The 16,884-nt window shown below is 54.2% G+C and overlaps 4 protein-coding genes across 4 annotated transcripts; 3 read left to right on the forward strand and 1 right to left on the reverse strand.

Annotated features, from left to right (window-relative positions):
• Positions 1–18: 18 nt before the first annotated feature.
• BO66DRAFT_430858 (putative extracellular SCP domain protein Pry1) lies at positions 19–1,631 on the forward strand (the record flags this gene model as incomplete). Its single annotated transcript, XM_025650549.1, has 3 exons — positions 19–724; positions 833–1,348; positions 1,531–1,631. The coding sequence occupies exons 1-3, from the start codon at positions 376–378 to the stop codon at positions 1,629–1,631; spliced, it is 966 nt and encodes a 321-aa protein (XP_025500884.1). The 5' UTR covers positions 19–375.
• EifCb (translation initiation factor eIF3 core subunit b) lies at positions 1,533–4,597 on the reverse strand. Its single transcript, XM_025647911.1, has 4 exons — positions 4,305–4,597; positions 4,006–4,198; positions 2,413–3,946; positions 1,533–2,345 (listed from the first exon to the last, which is right to left on the reverse strand). Exons 1-4 carry the CDS (start codon positions 4,375–4,377, stop codon positions 1,917–1,919), a joined length of 2,229 nt encoding a protein of 742 aa, XP_025500885.1. The 5' UTR covers positions 4,378–4,597; the 3' UTR covers positions 1,533–1,916.
• Positions 4,598–4,762: 165 nt separating this feature from the next.
• BO66DRAFT_394105 (SWIB/MDM2 domain protein) lies at positions 4,763–6,778 on the forward strand. The gene is made up of 5 exons (XM_025647912.1): positions 4,763–5,200; positions 5,283–5,419; positions 5,515–5,985; positions 6,039–6,092; positions 6,158–6,778. Exons 1-5 carry the CDS (start codon positions 5,194–5,196, stop codon positions 6,341–6,343), a joined length of 855 nt encoding a protein of 284 aa, XP_025500886.1. The 5' UTR covers positions 4,763–5,193; the 3' UTR covers positions 6,344–6,778.
• A 317-nt stretch (positions 6,779–7,095) lies between these two features.
• BO66DRAFT_422408 (uncharacterized protein) lies at positions 7,096–16,404 on the forward strand. Its single transcript, XM_025650047.1, has 6 exons — positions 7,096–7,680; positions 7,751–7,989; positions 8,053–9,649; positions 14,636–14,872; positions 14,952–16,030; positions 16,096–16,404. The coding sequence occupies exons 1-6, from the start codon at positions 7,234–7,236 to the stop codon at positions 16,337–16,339; spliced, it is 3,843 nt and encodes a 1,280-aa protein (XP_025500887.1). The 5' UTR covers positions 7,096–7,233; the 3' UTR covers positions 16,340–16,404.
• The last annotated feature ends 480 nt before the right edge of the window (positions 16,405–16,884 follow it).

Genomic DNA, 16,884 nt, shown 5'->3' on the forward strand with positions numbered 1-16,884 from the left:
GTAGCATCCGGGACGGTCCGAAGGGTCGATCCTCTATTCTAGATCTACCCTTAGTCATAGACCCTGCTTCTTTAAGGCGCCGTTGCATCATGCACTCATAATCTGTCGGAATATCGAGAGAGTCTCTCCGTTTCAGGATGTCTCTTTGGTCTGGGCCTGTCACCTGGCAAGCCGTCACAGACCCTGTTTTTGAAACCTGAAAACATTGAGCAAGCGAACAATTGGTGGATTGACATCTCGACCTGCATACTTTGACCCTGTCTTTCTCTCTCTCTCTCTCTTTCTCTTTCTCTCCATGCTGCCCTTTTTCTATCTCATCGTAACGACCTAAATAAAACACCATGACAGTTACCTGAATGACAACTGACCACCAAGATGACCACCAACAACCCACTCCCATCCACAACAAGATCAGCCATAACCACCACCACCACCCTCCTCCACTGGCTCTACATCACCATCACCATCCTCCTCCTCCTCATCACGGCCCTAACCGCCGCCGACCCCGCCCTCACCCCGCAAGCCACGACCATCATCGTCGTCACAGTGACCGCCACCACCGCCGCGACGCCCACCGTCCCCCACCCACCCTCCTACACCTCGCTCGACCTCTTCGCCAACACCATCCTCAGCGTCACCAACACCTACCGCCAAGCCCACAACGCCAGCAACCTCATCTGGAACAAGAGCCTGGCCGAGTACGCAAAGAAATGGGCCGAAGGGTGTAAATGGGCGCATTCGGTAGGGACACACACCCCTCTGCCCGCCTTCCCCCAACCCCACAGCATCAGGTTTATAAACCCGGTTACACAAAGCTTTATTACTAAATAAGGGGACAAAAAGCACGGCCCCTACGGCGAGAACCTAGCCTTCGGGTTCCCGAACGCCTCGGCCGCCGTCGCCGCGTGGGGCGACGAGGGCCTGCGCTACAACTTCCGGGACCCGACGGGGTTCACCGAGGAGACGGGCCACTTCACGCAGCTGGTGTGGCGGGCGACGACCGAGGTGGGCTGCGCGGCGGTGGACTGTGGGGTGGATTTGAATGATGGGAAGGATTCGCAGGGGACGAAGAATGGGGATACTGCCAACAAGAATGGCAATCACAGTGGCAATGGCAATGGCAATGGCAATGGCAACAATGGTGGGAGTGAAGGCATCAATGGCATTCAGCGGCCGCAGGGCTGGTACGTGGTGTGTGAGTATACGCCCCCGGGGAATGTGATCGGGGGCAATGAGAAGCTGGGCGATAAGGCGTTCTTTCGCATCAACGTGCAGGCGTCGAGTACGTATTCGGGGCCGTGGCAGACCGCCGGCAATAATGGGGGGAGTAAGACTTCCGTTGCGTCGAGTACGTCGGGGGCTGCTGCTGCTGTTGCTGCTGTCTTAAGGGGAAAGGGTTGGCGGTGGGTTGTTTATGGGCTTGTTGTTCTGGGGTCTGGGGGTCTGGGTCAGTGGGTGGTGGATTATCTGGTTGTTTAATCTATAATCTTGTTGCAAGTCCGAAAGGAAGCACTAATCACTTAATCATAGTTGCAAGAACTGCTTTGGGTTTCATCATTGTCTGTCATCTCTCATACTACCGAACGTCACGCATATCATTTAATCTCCCCCACACGCTTGAGGGTAAGTGAAATATGCAATACAGATCTATTCGCTTTTTTTTCTTTTGGTTTCGATGTTCCAGCAAAAAGTCTGCTCCCCACTGCTTTTGCGATCTGGAACCGAGCCAAAGGGCGTATCATGGGAGGAAGCTCACAGGAGGAAAGTGTGGAAACTTCGAAGAGAGAGGGAGAGGTAGAGGGAGGAAAAAATGGAGGAGGATATCGACAGACAAGATGCAGGAATGGAAGAAAGAGAAAAAATGGGAAATGGGATGGAAATGGAACACATTAGATACGGAAAAAAAGGAACCCCAATCAACCAATGATCTCCTCGCTCTCCTCGATAATCTCCTCGACAATCTCCTCGACAACGGTGTCGCCCTGTTCGTCGGAGACCGCGGAGGCATCCTTGGCCAGCTTGGGAGTATCGGCCTCCTCGGGAAGGCCGTAGGCCTCGCGCTCTTCGGTCAAGAGCTCCTTCTCCCGACGCATCCAGGCAACCCACTCGTTGAGAACGCGCTTGCGCGTCTCCACCACCGCGGTGTTGGCAATGTCGACAGCGTACTTGTCCTCCTCGTCGAACTCCTTGGAGTATTCGCGCAGGTTCTTGCGCACCTGCTTCTGCTCCTCCTTGCTGAGAAGAGTGGGGGGGCGAGGGCGCCAGACGAACTGCTTGAACTTTTCGGTCGGGTTCTCGGAAAGGGTCTGACCGGCGAAAGTGTGGATGTTCCAGCCGTTTTCCATCTACAGGTACAAATTAGCAACGGTGTCCAGCGAGTGCGAAGAGATTCAGATTAGAAGATGAACATACCGAGTGAGTCCACACACTAGCACTGGTGACAACGTAACGACCGGTGGGATCCCAGTCAATGTCCGTGACACCGTAGTGCTCGACCGTCTTCATCAGCTGAAGGTTGGCAGCCAAATCCTTCTCACCCTCGGGCTTCTCACCCTCGAAATCCATATCCCAGAAGTCTATGTCGAAGCTCGATTGAGAGTGAACCGTGGCAACGACAACGAAGCGACCCTTGGGCGACCAGTAGATGGCGTTGCTCGTCTTCTTCTCAATGGTGCGCACAAGCTTGAAGTTACCGGCCGAAACACCCTTCTTCTCGGGAGCGAAGAAGGAAACTGCCGTCTTAGGGGGAGCGCCAGCACCGCCGGCAGCCTCACCGTTCGTGATGAGAACGAAACGTCCTCCATTCGGCTCCCAGGCGAAGTTGATCACGGTATCCTTGAGACTGTCAACAACCTCGACCGGAACACCCTTCTCGCGAATGCGGAAAATCTCCAGGTTGGTGGCCATGGACTTCTTGGACTTGGAGTGACGATCCACCTTCACACAGACGTAGGTACCTTGTGATTGCCAGTGCAGCTTGACATCGGAGACGTTGAAAAGGTTACGGGTACGAACGATTTCTTTCGAAGGAACGCTCATAAGGGCGACACGAGCGGGGTTGCTGCCGATTTCGGGAGTCCAGAAGCAGAGCAGCTGTTCGTATTGCTTCACGCCCTCGCGGTTAACGGTGGCGGGGGACCATTCGAAGTCCATAACACCATCGATCTTGACGGAGGTCTTGCCCAGCAAGTTCATCCGGGGAAGTTCGTAGATAGAGATCGATTGGGATTGCTGCATTCTCGCAACGTACTTCTCATCAGCAGACCACTTGAAAGCGGGCCACTGAACCTTCTTCTTGGGCTGGGCATCACCCTCGGCACCAGGGCCAGCAGCGAGATCGTTGGAAACGAACGAACGTAGGGGCTTTCCGGTAACGATATCCCAGATGATGATGTTCTTTCCTTCTTCCTCGTAGGTCAAAACAGGGTGACCCTCCTCAACCTGAATGGGGCGCGCGGACCAGGTGGTGAGATAGTTCTCGCCGGGCGAGAACTCAACCAACTGCACAAAAGGGTGAGGGAACTGCTTTTGCTTCGAGAAAGCCGGGCCACCCCAGAGTTGAATACCCTGAGGGTGGACAGAGGCGAGGTAGGTACCCTTGGGGGACCACTGGACGAACAGCTGCGTCCAGTGGGCACGATCGACAACATTCTCGGGCGGGTGGTTCTTGTTGTTCCAGAAGACGCCGACCTTGTCGCCGCGGTAGAGGGCGAACTGGTCACGAGCGTTGGGGTCGGCGAGCCACGAGCGGAGGTGCTCCTTCTCCTTAAAGGGTTCGATAGTGGGGGGCTTGTATTCCTCGTCGACACGTCCTTCACGACCGTAGCGGTCAATATCCATCAGTTTGTTGACAGCGAGAGTGTGCTTCTTGTCGAGGGGGACACCGTGCAGGGCCTTCACGGCAGCGACGGCTTGTTCGGGAGTCTCATATTCGACGAAGGCGAAACTGCGACCCAACGTTAATTTCTCCCTGCTGCAGTTCCAGCCCGAGATCCCAGTACATACCCTTCGGACATATTCTTGTCGTTGATGGGCATGAAAACAGCATCTTCGGAGGTGTTGCCGGCGGTGGTGAGCTTCCTCAACAAGAATTTGATGAGCTTCTGCCTGCTCTCCTCGGGCACGATCGGAAGCCCATCGATGACAACGAATGTATCCAAACCCTCATCAAGTTTCACTTCAAACTGCTCCTTGAGGTCTGCAAGACCAAAAACCGATCGCGGTCAGTGACGAGGGGCACGGGTAACGGATAGGACAGGACAGGACAGGACAGGACAAAGAACGCGAGTCGGGGTCGCACTCACCGGAGAAGTCAATCTCCTCCTCCTCCTCTTCGTGGAGGTCCTGCTCGGAGAGGGTGTCGAAACTGGGCGCCATATTTGCACTCACAGCGGACGGCGATAAAGAGGGGGGAGGGGATCGGGGTGGAGAGCGTTGATACGGAGGAGGAAAGATCCTGTTCTGGATTTTCTGCTGGTCGACCCCGTTTTGGCTGATTTTAGGGCAAAAAGAGCAAATCCCAAACCGCAAGCGCTTCTGTGTGCGAAGCAGCTGAGTCAGCTGTAACTGAGATCAGGTGACCACAGATCACCTGATCAAGTGTGGCTGGGCGGGACAGGAGAAGGAGTGGAGTGGGGGAGTGGGAAGTCGGGGACTTCTAACTTACTAGTGCAGTACACGTGATTTAGATTGACTAAGCCGTGTCCCCCAGCTTCTCGACCGGCTGATGATGATTGTCACTCTAACCGATCCGACCTGTACAGTACATCGGCTTGGCTGGACATCATAACAATCGCGATCCCACGTATCGTCCCTTCTCCTCCCCCCCCCTCCTCCCCACGCCTCTTCTTCGTCTTGCTCGTGTGGGTGAGAGCTGTTGGTAGTCCTGGACCGGCCATCTTCCAGTCATTATCTCTTTTCTCGTTGTTCATTACACAATCCCTCGTCTTGCATCGCATCTTCCGGGGATTTCTCTATCGTGCTCCCTCTTATGCCCCGCCGGTCCTAAGCGCCAGCGCTACGCCCAGATCTAGACGCTCCCTCCTCCCAGAGCACCACCACCCGCGCCCTAGACCCTGCCATTTGCTACCCTATTAGCCTACACCCAGCCTCTGGCTAGCAATTGACATCTTTCTGAGTCTCTGTTCACATTAGTTTTGGAATTAACGCGGATAGCGAAGCCACTGGAACAAAATGTCGCGTAAGTTCGGAGTCTGATGTTCCCGGGCCACGCAGCAGTGCCGAGATCGCTCTCAACTGACATCACCCCATTTTTGCGCCAGTCTCACCAGAGGCCCGTGTGCAGTTTACTCCGATCATCGATTCGATCTTAGCAAAAAGCGACCTGAATACCATCTCCGAGAAGCGCATTCGCAAAGGCCTTCAGGAAGAGATCGGATATGACCTTACCCCGCAAAAGGTCAGCTCCCCGGACTTGGACTCTCCTCGCGACACCCTGCTTTTTATACTTCCAGCGTCGGCGTAACATATTGCTAACCTCGTTTTCGTATTCAGGCTGCCGTCAAGCAGCTTATCATGGAACGTTTCGACATCTTTGCGGCAAGAGGGGGCATTGTAGCTGCACCCGAGCCGGCTGTGACTGCTGTCACAACCACCAATGGCCATGGTCCCAGCCACGGCTCCGAAACGCCCCCTGCGGACCCATCGTCTCCTGCACAGTCCTCGATTTCTCACAAACGCCAAGCGGATAGTGAGGATAACTCGGACCTTTCGAGCAAGACGCCCCCAGCAAAGAAGAAGAAGCCGGACAACGATATCGATGCGGACGCCCTGTACGCTGCAAAGCTACAGGCCGAGGAGAACATGCGCGCTCGTCAAACCCGTGGGGGCAATGCGCGCCGAGCTCCTCCCGTGAAGAAGAAGACCAAGGCGAAGACGTCTAAGAAGGTCAAGGCGGAAGATGACTCTGACCTTGAGTCGGGCTCAGAATCGGGAAAGAAAGTCAACCGGTCCGGCGGTTTTCATGTGAGCTTCAGATTCTTCTTTCAAGTCTAACACGTTTACTGACACTTCCTCAGAAACCACTCACTCTTTCACCAGCGCTCTCTGCTCTGTTGGGTGGCGAGGTTACTGTCTGTTTCCCCCTTGTCTGTTATGTTTTTCTCATTCTCTGGCTTTGTTGCTGACTATACCACAGCTTTCTCGTCCGCAGACAGTCAAGCGACTCTGGCAGTACATTCACGAGCATAATCTTCAAGACCCTAGTGATAGGCGACAGATCTGCTGCGACGACGCAATGCGCGCAGTCTTCAAGCAAGACCGTATACATATGTTCACCATGACCAAAATTTTGAGTCAGAACTTATATAGCCCCGACGAATGACCTGTTTCCGTTGATCGAGAACTACGGTGACCGGTAGCCTTCAGGACAGGGCAGCCTGCGGCGAATATGTTGCTGCACTTACGACCATCTTATTTACACTCATTGCACCGCATAAGGAGACCCGGCGCTACATTGCTTGTTTCTTATTTATTCTCTCATTGCCCTCTCATAGTGTCTCATCCTTGGCTCTTTTCTTTTCCCTTCTCCTGATTTTACTTACTGATATTGTCATTGGCGAGATGCTTGCCTCCTATTTCCTTTTGTTGATTTGATAGTTTCTCTCCAGCGGGAGTTGGTGCTGCCTTTGAAATAGGCGCGATGGATAATTCTATTTAGATATCATATATGATTCTGATGGTGGGCTCATATAGCCTGTCGCCTTTCAGCGTAGGCATTAGTCAAAAATGCCAGAAATCCATCTGAGTGTGCATAAGCAATTGGGTTGCCTCTCCCCCGCATTGAAGACTAGTAGGCCATGGGGCATTTTGGAGGGGATATGAGACACAACCTCGACTCGGTTTTTGTTTGAATGTTGTGGATGAGTTATCATGACTAGAAATGAGTCATACCATGGACTGAGCCGATTTGTAACGATCGTCAGTCTCAGTGAATGAAGGAAGGGAAAGGGGGGGAAAGGAGGGGGATGTCATCGATGATGCTTGTTTGCTCACTAAGCATGCCGCAAACCCGACTTTTTTGCCCGCCGCCGCTTGCACTGGAAAGCTGGTCATTAGCAGCGACTACTCTCTTTACTCCTCCGTCACAATCAACGCTTCGTCGCAAAGGCTCCAGGGAGCCAGAGCTCTTTTTGTCACCCAGATCTCCTGCTAAACTTCGATCTCTTCAACTGGTTCCGCCAATTTCATTCACTACTTCTCCCATACCTCCCGATGTCTGAGACTCAACCTGCTCAGGCCCCCTCCGGACCGCAAGGCTCAAACCGAGGCGGCCGTCGGCGCGGACGAGGGGGAGGATTCGGAGCTGCTCGCCAACCTGGACAGGCGGAAGCCTCGCAACAAACAACCGACGGTCCAGGAAAAGGGTCAAGATCCAGAGGTCATGGACCCCGCCGCGGCGGCGGCGGCGGCGGGGGAGGTCGCGACAAACAGAAGTCCGCCGCGAACACGACTGATGCCAAACCCACAACCACAACTGAGAGTAGAGGAAAGCAGGCGGTCGCAGAGGATTCCGATGACGCAGACGATGGGGAGGTCTGCTTCATCTGTGCCTCGAAGGTTGAGCATACCTCCGTCTCACCTTGCAACCACCGGACCTGTCATATTTGCGCGTTGCGGTTGAGAGCGTTGTATAAGAACAAAGCTTGTGCACACTGTCGGGTATGTGCTTCTGCTTTGCCCCCCCCATGCCGTTAATTGGCTAGGTGCTAATAATTGTGTGCTGCGACAGACGGAATCCAGCTTTGTGATCTTCACAGATGACCATGCTAAGCGCTTTGAGGACTTCACAGAAGCCGATTTCTCCCAAAAGGATGACAACCTTGGAATCAAGTATGAGAGTGGTGAGATCTTCGAGGACACTGTGTTATTATTGCGATACAACTGTCCCGAAAGGAGCTGTGATGTCGCTTGTTTGGGATGGCCTGACCTGCATCGCCATGTTAAGACCAAGCATGGCAGGGTGATGTGGTGAGTATCTTCGCTCTTGAGTGAGCATTTGTGCATTTACTTACAGATATTCTCTACCTCTAGCGATCTTTGCACACGGAACAAGAAGGTCTTTACCCACGAGCATGAGCTTTTCACTAACCAGGAATTGCGGCGACACGAGAGACATGGAGACGATGTTCCTGGTGCGATTGACCAAAGTGGATTCAAAGGACACCCAGAGTGTGGTTTCTGTCGGCAGCGTTTCTACGGCGATGACGAACTTTACGCTCACTGTCGTGACCGTCATGAGCGGTGCCACATCTGCGATCGACAATCAAGTAACCGCCAACAACAGTACTACATTGACTACAACGCGCTAGAGGACCATTTCCAAAAAGATCATTTCCTCTGCTTGGATCAGGAGTGCTTAGAGAAGAAATTCGTGGTCTTCGAATCTCAGATGGATCTCAAAGCGCACCAGCTGGAAAACCACCCCAACGGGCTCTCGAAGGATGCAAGACGCGACGCACGTACCGTCGACCTCTCTACATTTGACTACAGAGCTCCGTACCAGCCTCAACGACAACGCCGTGGTGCAGGTCGTGGACGGGATCCCAACTCAGAGCCTCTGCCCGTCTCGAGCGCACAGCCCCTGAGACGAGACGAGATTGCCTATCAACGACAGATGGCCATTCAAAGTGCACAGTCTGTTTCCACCCGGAGTTTCGGCGGCCAGCTCACCCGCAGCGACACTCAACCTGTGCGCGCTCCCGCTCGATCCGCGGCTGCCACGCCTGTGCAGACGCCTCCGGCCGCATCCACACCCGTTGCTGAAATGAGCGACCTCAATCTGAACGCAGATGCGGGCCCCGTCTCCCCTCAGGAACAAGCACGCCGCCTGCGCCATGCTGCCGTCGTAGAACGCGCCTCGAATCTGCTCGGCAATGATAGGAACAAACTCAACGAATTCCGCACCCGAGTTTCCAGCTATCGCACTTCCTCCATCTCGGCCACCGAGCTAATCGACGCTTTCTTCTCCCTCTTTGACACTTCCAGCACCGAGCTCGGTAAACTGATCAAAGAGCTCGCCGAGATCTACGAAGACGACAACAAGCGCAATGCATTGCTGAAATCCTGGAACGACTGGCGTGCGATCAACGAAGACTATCCTGCCCTCCCCGGCCCTGGCGGGACTATCCCCGGCATGTCGCCAGGAACCGTCAATGGCAGCGGCGTGGGAGGAAAGCGTGTCCTGCGTCTCAAATCCTCCACTGCGCAGTCCTCCCGATCCGCCGTCGGTAGAAGTGGTGCCATGCCCTCCGGGTCCTCTTCGGCCAGTGCTTTCCCTCCCCTTTCCTCTGCGACGGCTCGCTCTGCCCCGCGATCCACGCCAGCTTCATCCACCCCGTGGGCAAGCTCAGCAGCAGCACCCACTTCCGCCGCCCCCTCGCCCTCCATCACCCCCCGCACCTACTCCACTCGCTCCGGCACTCCCGCCACCTCCCGGCCGGCCCAAACCAGCAGCGCCGACGCTTTCCCAGCCCTCCCCGCCGCACCCAAACCCAACGTCCTCATGGCAGGTCTCACCCGCGGCACTGTCCGCTGGGACAACCGTGCACCGCAGGTGAACGCCTGGAGCTCCTCGTCCCGGAACGATTCCGGCGCCAACTCCACCGCGGAGGACGAGGATTTCCCTGCTGTCGGGGGCAAGAAGGGCAAAGGCAAGAAAGGAAAACAGACCTTGTTCCATTTCGGATAATTTAGGGAAATTTCCGTCTTTCTCCGCATATCTGATACACTCAGTATGTATCTATCTACATAGACGATTTACACCCACACACCCACGAGCTCTGTACCTCCATCTTCCGAAGAAGTCTTTTGTCATGTTTGAGCCTGTTATTAAGCGTGTTGTTTCACTCAGAGTTGGCTCGGGGACTTGTTTAAGGATACAAAAAAAAGTAGAGTTTTCATATTGTATATTTTGCTTTCCCGTAACACAAGTAAATATAGTCATCTGATTGAGATAGGAGGCTGATCAATACTGGAGGCCAAAGAGACTGTCTTTCTCTTCGTGAAGGTCTGTCTATAGTGGCCATGTGGTTGCGAGAGAACGATGAGCTGGGGCCTTGCTAGGCAGGCGACTAGAAAGATCGAAGTAATACTACCAGGCACCGGACAGATGTAGATATTCTGTGAATCCGCCCTGAGAGCGCAATCGCAGTGGCTCAATGCCTGGATACTACTAGGAGGTGCTACCGGGTACTGTACATATATGCTGCTATTCCTCTTCACCCTGGACATACTTCAACCTATATTAGACTGGGCAGCAGGCACGGTAGGTCTACAATGCTAAACCTACCGATTTTGTGCTATAGTTCTGCCGGCAGGGTCAACGCGAACGCATTATCCCGACCAGCTCAGGCGATCCTCAGGCGCTTCCGGATCCATCGAGTTTTCGGGACTCTCACCTTTATCATCTTCGCTATCGTCATCTTCAACGTCGCCAGTATCGTCGTCTTCAGTATCATTGATACCATAATCGTCAGCGTCGTCTTCAGCATGTTCTTCAGCGCCATCATCACCACTAACCTTCGCCACATCCCCGTCAATCGCGGCCATGCGCAGGAGAAACTCATCCTGGAGACGCTTCAGCCACCGCCAAAGAGCCTTGTTACCCAGGGTCCCATCCCGCGCCAACAGCAACTGTTCCCTGAGCGAAAGGATCAGATTGCGCCTGCAGGTGACGGCCAATGCGCGGGTCTTCGCGTGCCGACGCCTGGCCATGCGGTCCAAGCTCTCAGCGACCTCCTGCGCCGTTTCGAGGACACCCGGCGGGAGGTCGACCAGCTTGGCTAAGGCCAGGCCGTAGAAGCGGGTGGTGTCGGGTCCCTCGGCGACCCTGTAGAGCATGGTCATCTTGGACGCGTCGGGGCTGATCTCGGCGGCCAGATGGAGGCTGGCGACGCCGCTGCGCTCGCCCAGGATGACCGCCAGATCGCGGAAGTGCGTCACGAACCAGACCAGGGCGTGGCTCTCGACCAGCGCCTCGGCGATGGCGATGGCGATGGCCAGGCCGTCGGCGGTGCTGGTGCCGCGGCCGAGCTCGTCGACGATCACCATGCTCGGCTGCTCGGGCTGGACGTTGCGCAGGATGAACGCCATCTCGCGCATCTCGGCGGCGAAGGTGGAGACGTTGGCCTCGACCTCGTCCGCGGTGGCGACCCGCGCGAACAGCTGGTGGATGATGGGGAACGAGGCATACTCCGCCGGCACGAAGCAGCCGATCTGGGCCATCACGGTCATCAGGGCGATCGACCGGATGTAGGTCGACTTGCCGCTCATGTTGCAGCCCGTGATGACGTTGAACCGCGTCTGCGGCGTGGCGTACACGTCGTTCGGGATGAATTTCTTCGCGTGGATCTTCTCGCGGATCGGGTGGCGGCCGGCTTTGATGGCGAGCACGTTGGTGATCTCCGGGCGGATGTACTCGTGGCTCGTGGCTAACTGTGCGAAAGAGGCTAGCATGTCGAGAATGGCGATGGCCTCGCTGATCTTGAACAGACTCGATACCTCGGAGCAGATGCTCGTGATCAGATCCTGGACCGTCTCGTCGCTCATGCTAATCACTTCGTTGTGCGCGTCTCGAATCTTGTGGTTCAGCTTGACGAGATCGAGCGTCTGGCATTCGACGCGGTTCTTCTTGCGGTAGACATTAATGAAGACCTCGGGTAGTGTATGAGTCTCTGTGGTTGGAATGCTGATGTAGTATTGGCGGGCTCTATCATACTTCAGATCGAGAGCAAGGTCATGGCATTCTACAGGCGTTAGAGAGATACTAGACGCAAGATAGTTTGAGGATGGCACTTGCCCGCTAGAGCAGTGACCAATTCCGTAGCGTCTGTATTGGCCTCTTTATAAGCCTGCCTTGCGACATCAAGCAAGCTATTGACCCCAGCCTGGGATCCGGATTGGAGATCGAAGTGGTCAGCTCAAATAGTGGAGCACGGGAAAGGTCGTTACCCTGACGCAGTATATCCTCTGATTCCTGAGGTCGAGTGGCTTCGTCTGGTAGGTGACTTCTTCGTTCAGAGTTTCGTCGATCAGCTGCTCCAGTGCTTGATGACCTTCCGGGGCGCATAGCTAGAGACTGTGATTAGCCTGAAATCTCATGAAGCCGTCTAGACTCTACCTCTCTGATGTTGAGGAGCAGATTACTCTGAGCCGGAGCAAGTGTCTTGTATATCGACTTGATGGATGAGACATATGTTTTGACCATGATGACATTGTTTACAGATTGCTCGACGTATCCGATTGCTCGTTTGGTAGGGACAAGGATAAGCTAGGCGGTTAATTCTTGCATGTAAGTTCGGCTCGAACTCCACTCACTGAAGTCAAAGCCTTGTCGACGTCAAGGTAACCCTTGAGGGCTTTATCCACGGCTATGTCAGCGCAGAAGAGAGCTTAAGCAGCCAATCACTAACCCTGTCTGATGGAAACAAACATGTCCTCTTTGGTGGTCAGGTCCTCGACTGCGTCGTAGCGGGCCAGTAGCTGCGATCCATCGGTAGAAGGCTGCAGAATATTCGCCCTGAGCAGCCGTGTGCCCATGGGAGTCAGTGTCTCGTTGAGTAGTCCGAAAAGGCTATCCTTTGACCTCGCAACCTGTAAGTTCTGAGTGAGCTCCAAAGATACAATAGTAGATAAGTCAATCGACATTGCACCCTGAGATGGCTCGTATTTGATTCGCAGAGAATGGCAGGTGAAAGCCTTGTTGATTTCTACCTCGACGTATTTCAGAACCTGTCAAGGATCAATGGCTGTTTCGCTCATCCCCGACCCTCCTGTGAGCACATACGGCAGCAAAACAGCAAGAGGCAAAATAGTTCCCCTCCAGGACCATCCTGATGGATTCGGCATCTTCTGAGAAAGCCAGTCTCTTCACGTATTCGTGGCCCATTGTTTCGGACCAGAACTTCCGGTCCACTGAGGTGAACGTTGTGTCTGGGATGTTCTCCTTAAGTATATAGGCGAGTTTGGATTCCTGTGCACTATTCATTAGGAGAATCTCCGTGGGCTCATACACGCCAATCTTCGTGACGGTCTTGACATAGGTCTGATTGTCGCAAATCTGACATAGAACCGCCTCTGCAGTAGAGAGATTGACGAAGGCCAAGCCAACCGTAGCTGAGACGCCGCGAGACTCGCTGACTGCACAGACAATATCTTGGGATGCGACGCTCGTCGCCGAGGTTGTCGGTCGTGTTGCTGTTCGGGGCCGTGAACTACTTGCTCGGGTGAGGGCGACGAATGAATCTGAAGCGCCCACCGAGGAGGCCCTGGAGTAGATGGAGGCCATAGTGTTTGCCTGGAGAGTATGCAGTCTCTGTGCGCAAGTTCTTTCCAGGTGCAGTGAGGTAGAAGTCTTGCCCAATTGGTAAGAGCTACACGTGATTGATCCCGGCGCGCTCCCAGTGCACTCCCTTTTCCACCCCCAATCTTAAGGACTCTGTCTGATCAACACCCCTATTAGTGAGTGAAACTATCTCTTGTTGAAGAGAGCCACGCACTTCCGGCATGGCCGCTGATTTTATATACAGCTTACATGCAAAACCCTCATTTTTACTCCAGAAAACTCTTGCTGTTGATTAGGATTTATAGATCATCGATAATAAGTACGCACCTCTATAAGTTGTAAGGAGAGATGCTTTATAAGGCCTTACTGACTTACTTACAAAGGTGCTGAGGGAGGCTTCCTCTGCTCATGTTACTAAGAATACTGAGTAATATACTATGTATGTTTTCCATAGGAGCTCAGACCTACTTGATGTGATATGGCCTCTTGATGATGCCGTTCTCTGGCCACATAGGACCGTTCTGACCTCCCAAAGACAGTCGCGAAACCAATTCAGTACTCAAATTGCGGGCGGCGGGGGTTGGGGTATTGAAGATTCTCATCATAATGGTTGTCAAATAAAGGTAGAGGGTCCTGGCCATGGAGATTGTGCATGTTCCTAAGAACCTTAGCGACCGTCCCATCCAGCTCCGGTTCTCGAATAATTGTAGCCTGTCTTTTCGATAGACGAAGAACGTAAACAGGGATTAATCTCTTGCAATCATGAGCAGTTTCATAGTTATAATCAGCATTATTGAGGTCGAGTATAAAATAGGAGGTCTTCCCGCGGAAGATTTTAGCAGCAACAAAACGAGTCTCGATATCCGGGCGATTCTTCTGAAGGTACTCTTCAATCTCTGAGACAAATGGACGTATGGATTCTAAGTAATTTCTGGGCTCAAGAATACTATTTGGAGTGACACCAAGTATTCGCATGGTATCTGAGCCGACACTCGGCAGAAACTGAGAAAGGACCTCTCGAATCTGGCGAATAATGTGCTCCCGAATCGATTGGGTTGAGTCATCCATAGTGGGGTGGGATTATGGAGATGTGGTAACTTAGTGAGTCGGACCGAGTGAACATTGCTGGTCTCCAGATACGAGGACTTGAATGAAGGATGAAGGTCATTTAAATGCAATCATACACTTCACAAGCATGGGGGATGCTCCGATGTCCGAAAGCGGGATAGTGCCGATCTTCCCCCACGGCAGCGATAAGTCAGTCCGCCCGGGATTCTTTATCGATTTTTTTTTCTAAAAGGCTAGAAGACCTTCACACAACAAACCCCCCAGATCACTCTCACAATGGCGACTCTTCTGCCTCCTCCTACCAAGCGTCAGAAGACGGAGATTGCCGAGAAGGCCCGTCTTCAGCAAGAGATCGAGAGCATCCCGGAGAATCTGGGCAGTGTCCGAGTGCAGTTTTTCGACCAAGCGACAGGAGCGCCAACCGGACCAGCAGTGTCCGTCCCAGTGGCCGATGCCAACGTAAAGAACTTGGAGACGCTACTCAATACCCTACAAGGCAATGTAGGTACGCGACACACATGCGAAGATGGTGACCTCATACCAGATATACTAATTTCCGCTCCTTCGCAAAAAAACCCAGGAAGATGATGAGCGGGTGCCATACCGGTTTACCTACCAGTCGGACGATAAGGACAATCAGACGATCGACATTCTAACACATCTGTACCACTCGCTGCTCAAGCCGGGCCTCAAGACCACCGAAGATACCGTTCACCTCTACTACACGCCGCAGGCGGTTTTCCGAGTCAAGGCGGTCTCGCGATGCTCTGCTTCCATCGCCGGACACGGGGAAGCGATTCTGGCCACCTCCTTCTCCCCCGTCAATTCGTCCACCATGGTCACCGGCAGCGGTGACTCAACGGCCCGAATCTGGGACTGCGACACCGGAACCCCCCTGCATACCTTGAAGGGTCACACTAGCTGGGTGCTGGCGGTCAGCTACTCCCCCAACGGCGCGATGATCGCGACCGGCAGCATGGACAACACGGTGCGGGTGTGGGACGCGAAAAAGGGCACAGCGCTCGGGGCGCCGTTGAAGGGCCATGCGAAGTGGATCACCAGCCTGGCGTGGGAGCCCTATCACCTACAGCAGCCGGGGCGGCCGCGCCTGGCGTCCGCCTCCAAGGACTCGACGGTCCGCGTCTGGGACGTGGTCAGCAAGCGCATCGATATGGTTCTCACCGGCCACAAGGGCTCGGTCACCTGCGTCAAGTGGGGCGGCACGGGCAAGATCTACACGGCCTCGCATGACAAGACGGTCAAGGTGTGGAACGCGGAGAACGGCACCCTGATCCAGACCCTGTCCGCCCACGCCCACCGGGTGAACCACCTGGCGCTGTCCACGGACTTCGTCCTCCGGACCGCCTACCACGACCACACGGGCCAAGTCCCGCAGGCCGACGCCGAGAAGGTCGCCGCCGCGAAGCAGCGGTACGAGCACGCCGCCACTATCAACAACAAGATCGTCGAGAAGCTCGTCTCGGCCAGCGACGACTTCACCATGTATCTCTGGGAGCCGGAGAACTCCAGCAAGCCCGTCGCGCGACTGCTCGGTCACCAGAAGGAGGTCAACCATGTCACATTCTCGCCGGATATGGCGTACATCGCCTCGGCGGGATTCGACAACCACGTCAAGCTCTGGAATGCCCGGGATGGAAAGTGAGTGCAACCTTCCGTTCTTATTGGGTCCTGGAGCCTCGACACTAACGAATACCACCTCATAGGTTCATCACCACTCTCCGCGGCCACGTCGGAGCCGTCTACCAATGCTGTTTCTCCGCCGACTCCCGCATGCTCGTCTCCTCGTCGAAAGACACGACCCTGAAGGTGTGGAACGTCCGCACGGGCAAGCTCTCCGAGGACCTGCCGGGACACAAGGATGAAGTGTTCGCGGTGGACTGGAGTCCCGACGGACAGAAGGTGGGAAGTGGCGGCAAGGACAAGGCCGTACGGATATGGCGCAACTAATGTCGGAGAGGAAAAAAGCTTTTTGTTTGTGTTTTGATCTCGATGAACAAAGTATATAGAACCAGATACCCTGTTTTTCACCCTGGAGACAGTATGTGCTACGTGCTTTGAGCTATCGTTGGTCGTAACGTAAACACATGTCGGTTATTGGATAAGCTGACCCTGCGTACCGGTACTATAACCTCGACCCTGAGACATGGCTGATACAGGCCAGCCCCGGGGGTTGACCCCACGTGCTTACTCTTGTTGCACGATGGCGCGCGGGTCATTGTGTCCAACGCAGCTGAGACGTACAGTACATACAGTCAGCATAACCCTACTAGACCCATCTACGTACACGAAGTCGTTGGTCCTGCCTATGCTTCCCCTCAACTCAGAGTATTCCTATTCAGTCTGGTAAAGGACAAACGTTAAAGTACTGTACGCCAACAGGATCAAGTGAAACACCAACATAGAGCCAAGAGCCAAGGGTAGTAAGGAAATGCGATTCGCTATCTTCCGCTAGCTGCGAAAGGAACTCCAGAACTTGAAGCTTCAAGAGACAA

Source organism: Aspergillus aculeatinus (genome assembly GCF_003184765.1).
Source record: "Aspergillus aculeatinus CBS 121060 unplaced genomic scaffold BO66scaffold_45, whole genome shotgun sequence".
NCBI lineage: Eukaryota > Fungi > Ascomycota > Eurotiomycetes > Eurotiales > Aspergillaceae > Aspergillus > Aspergillus aculeatinus.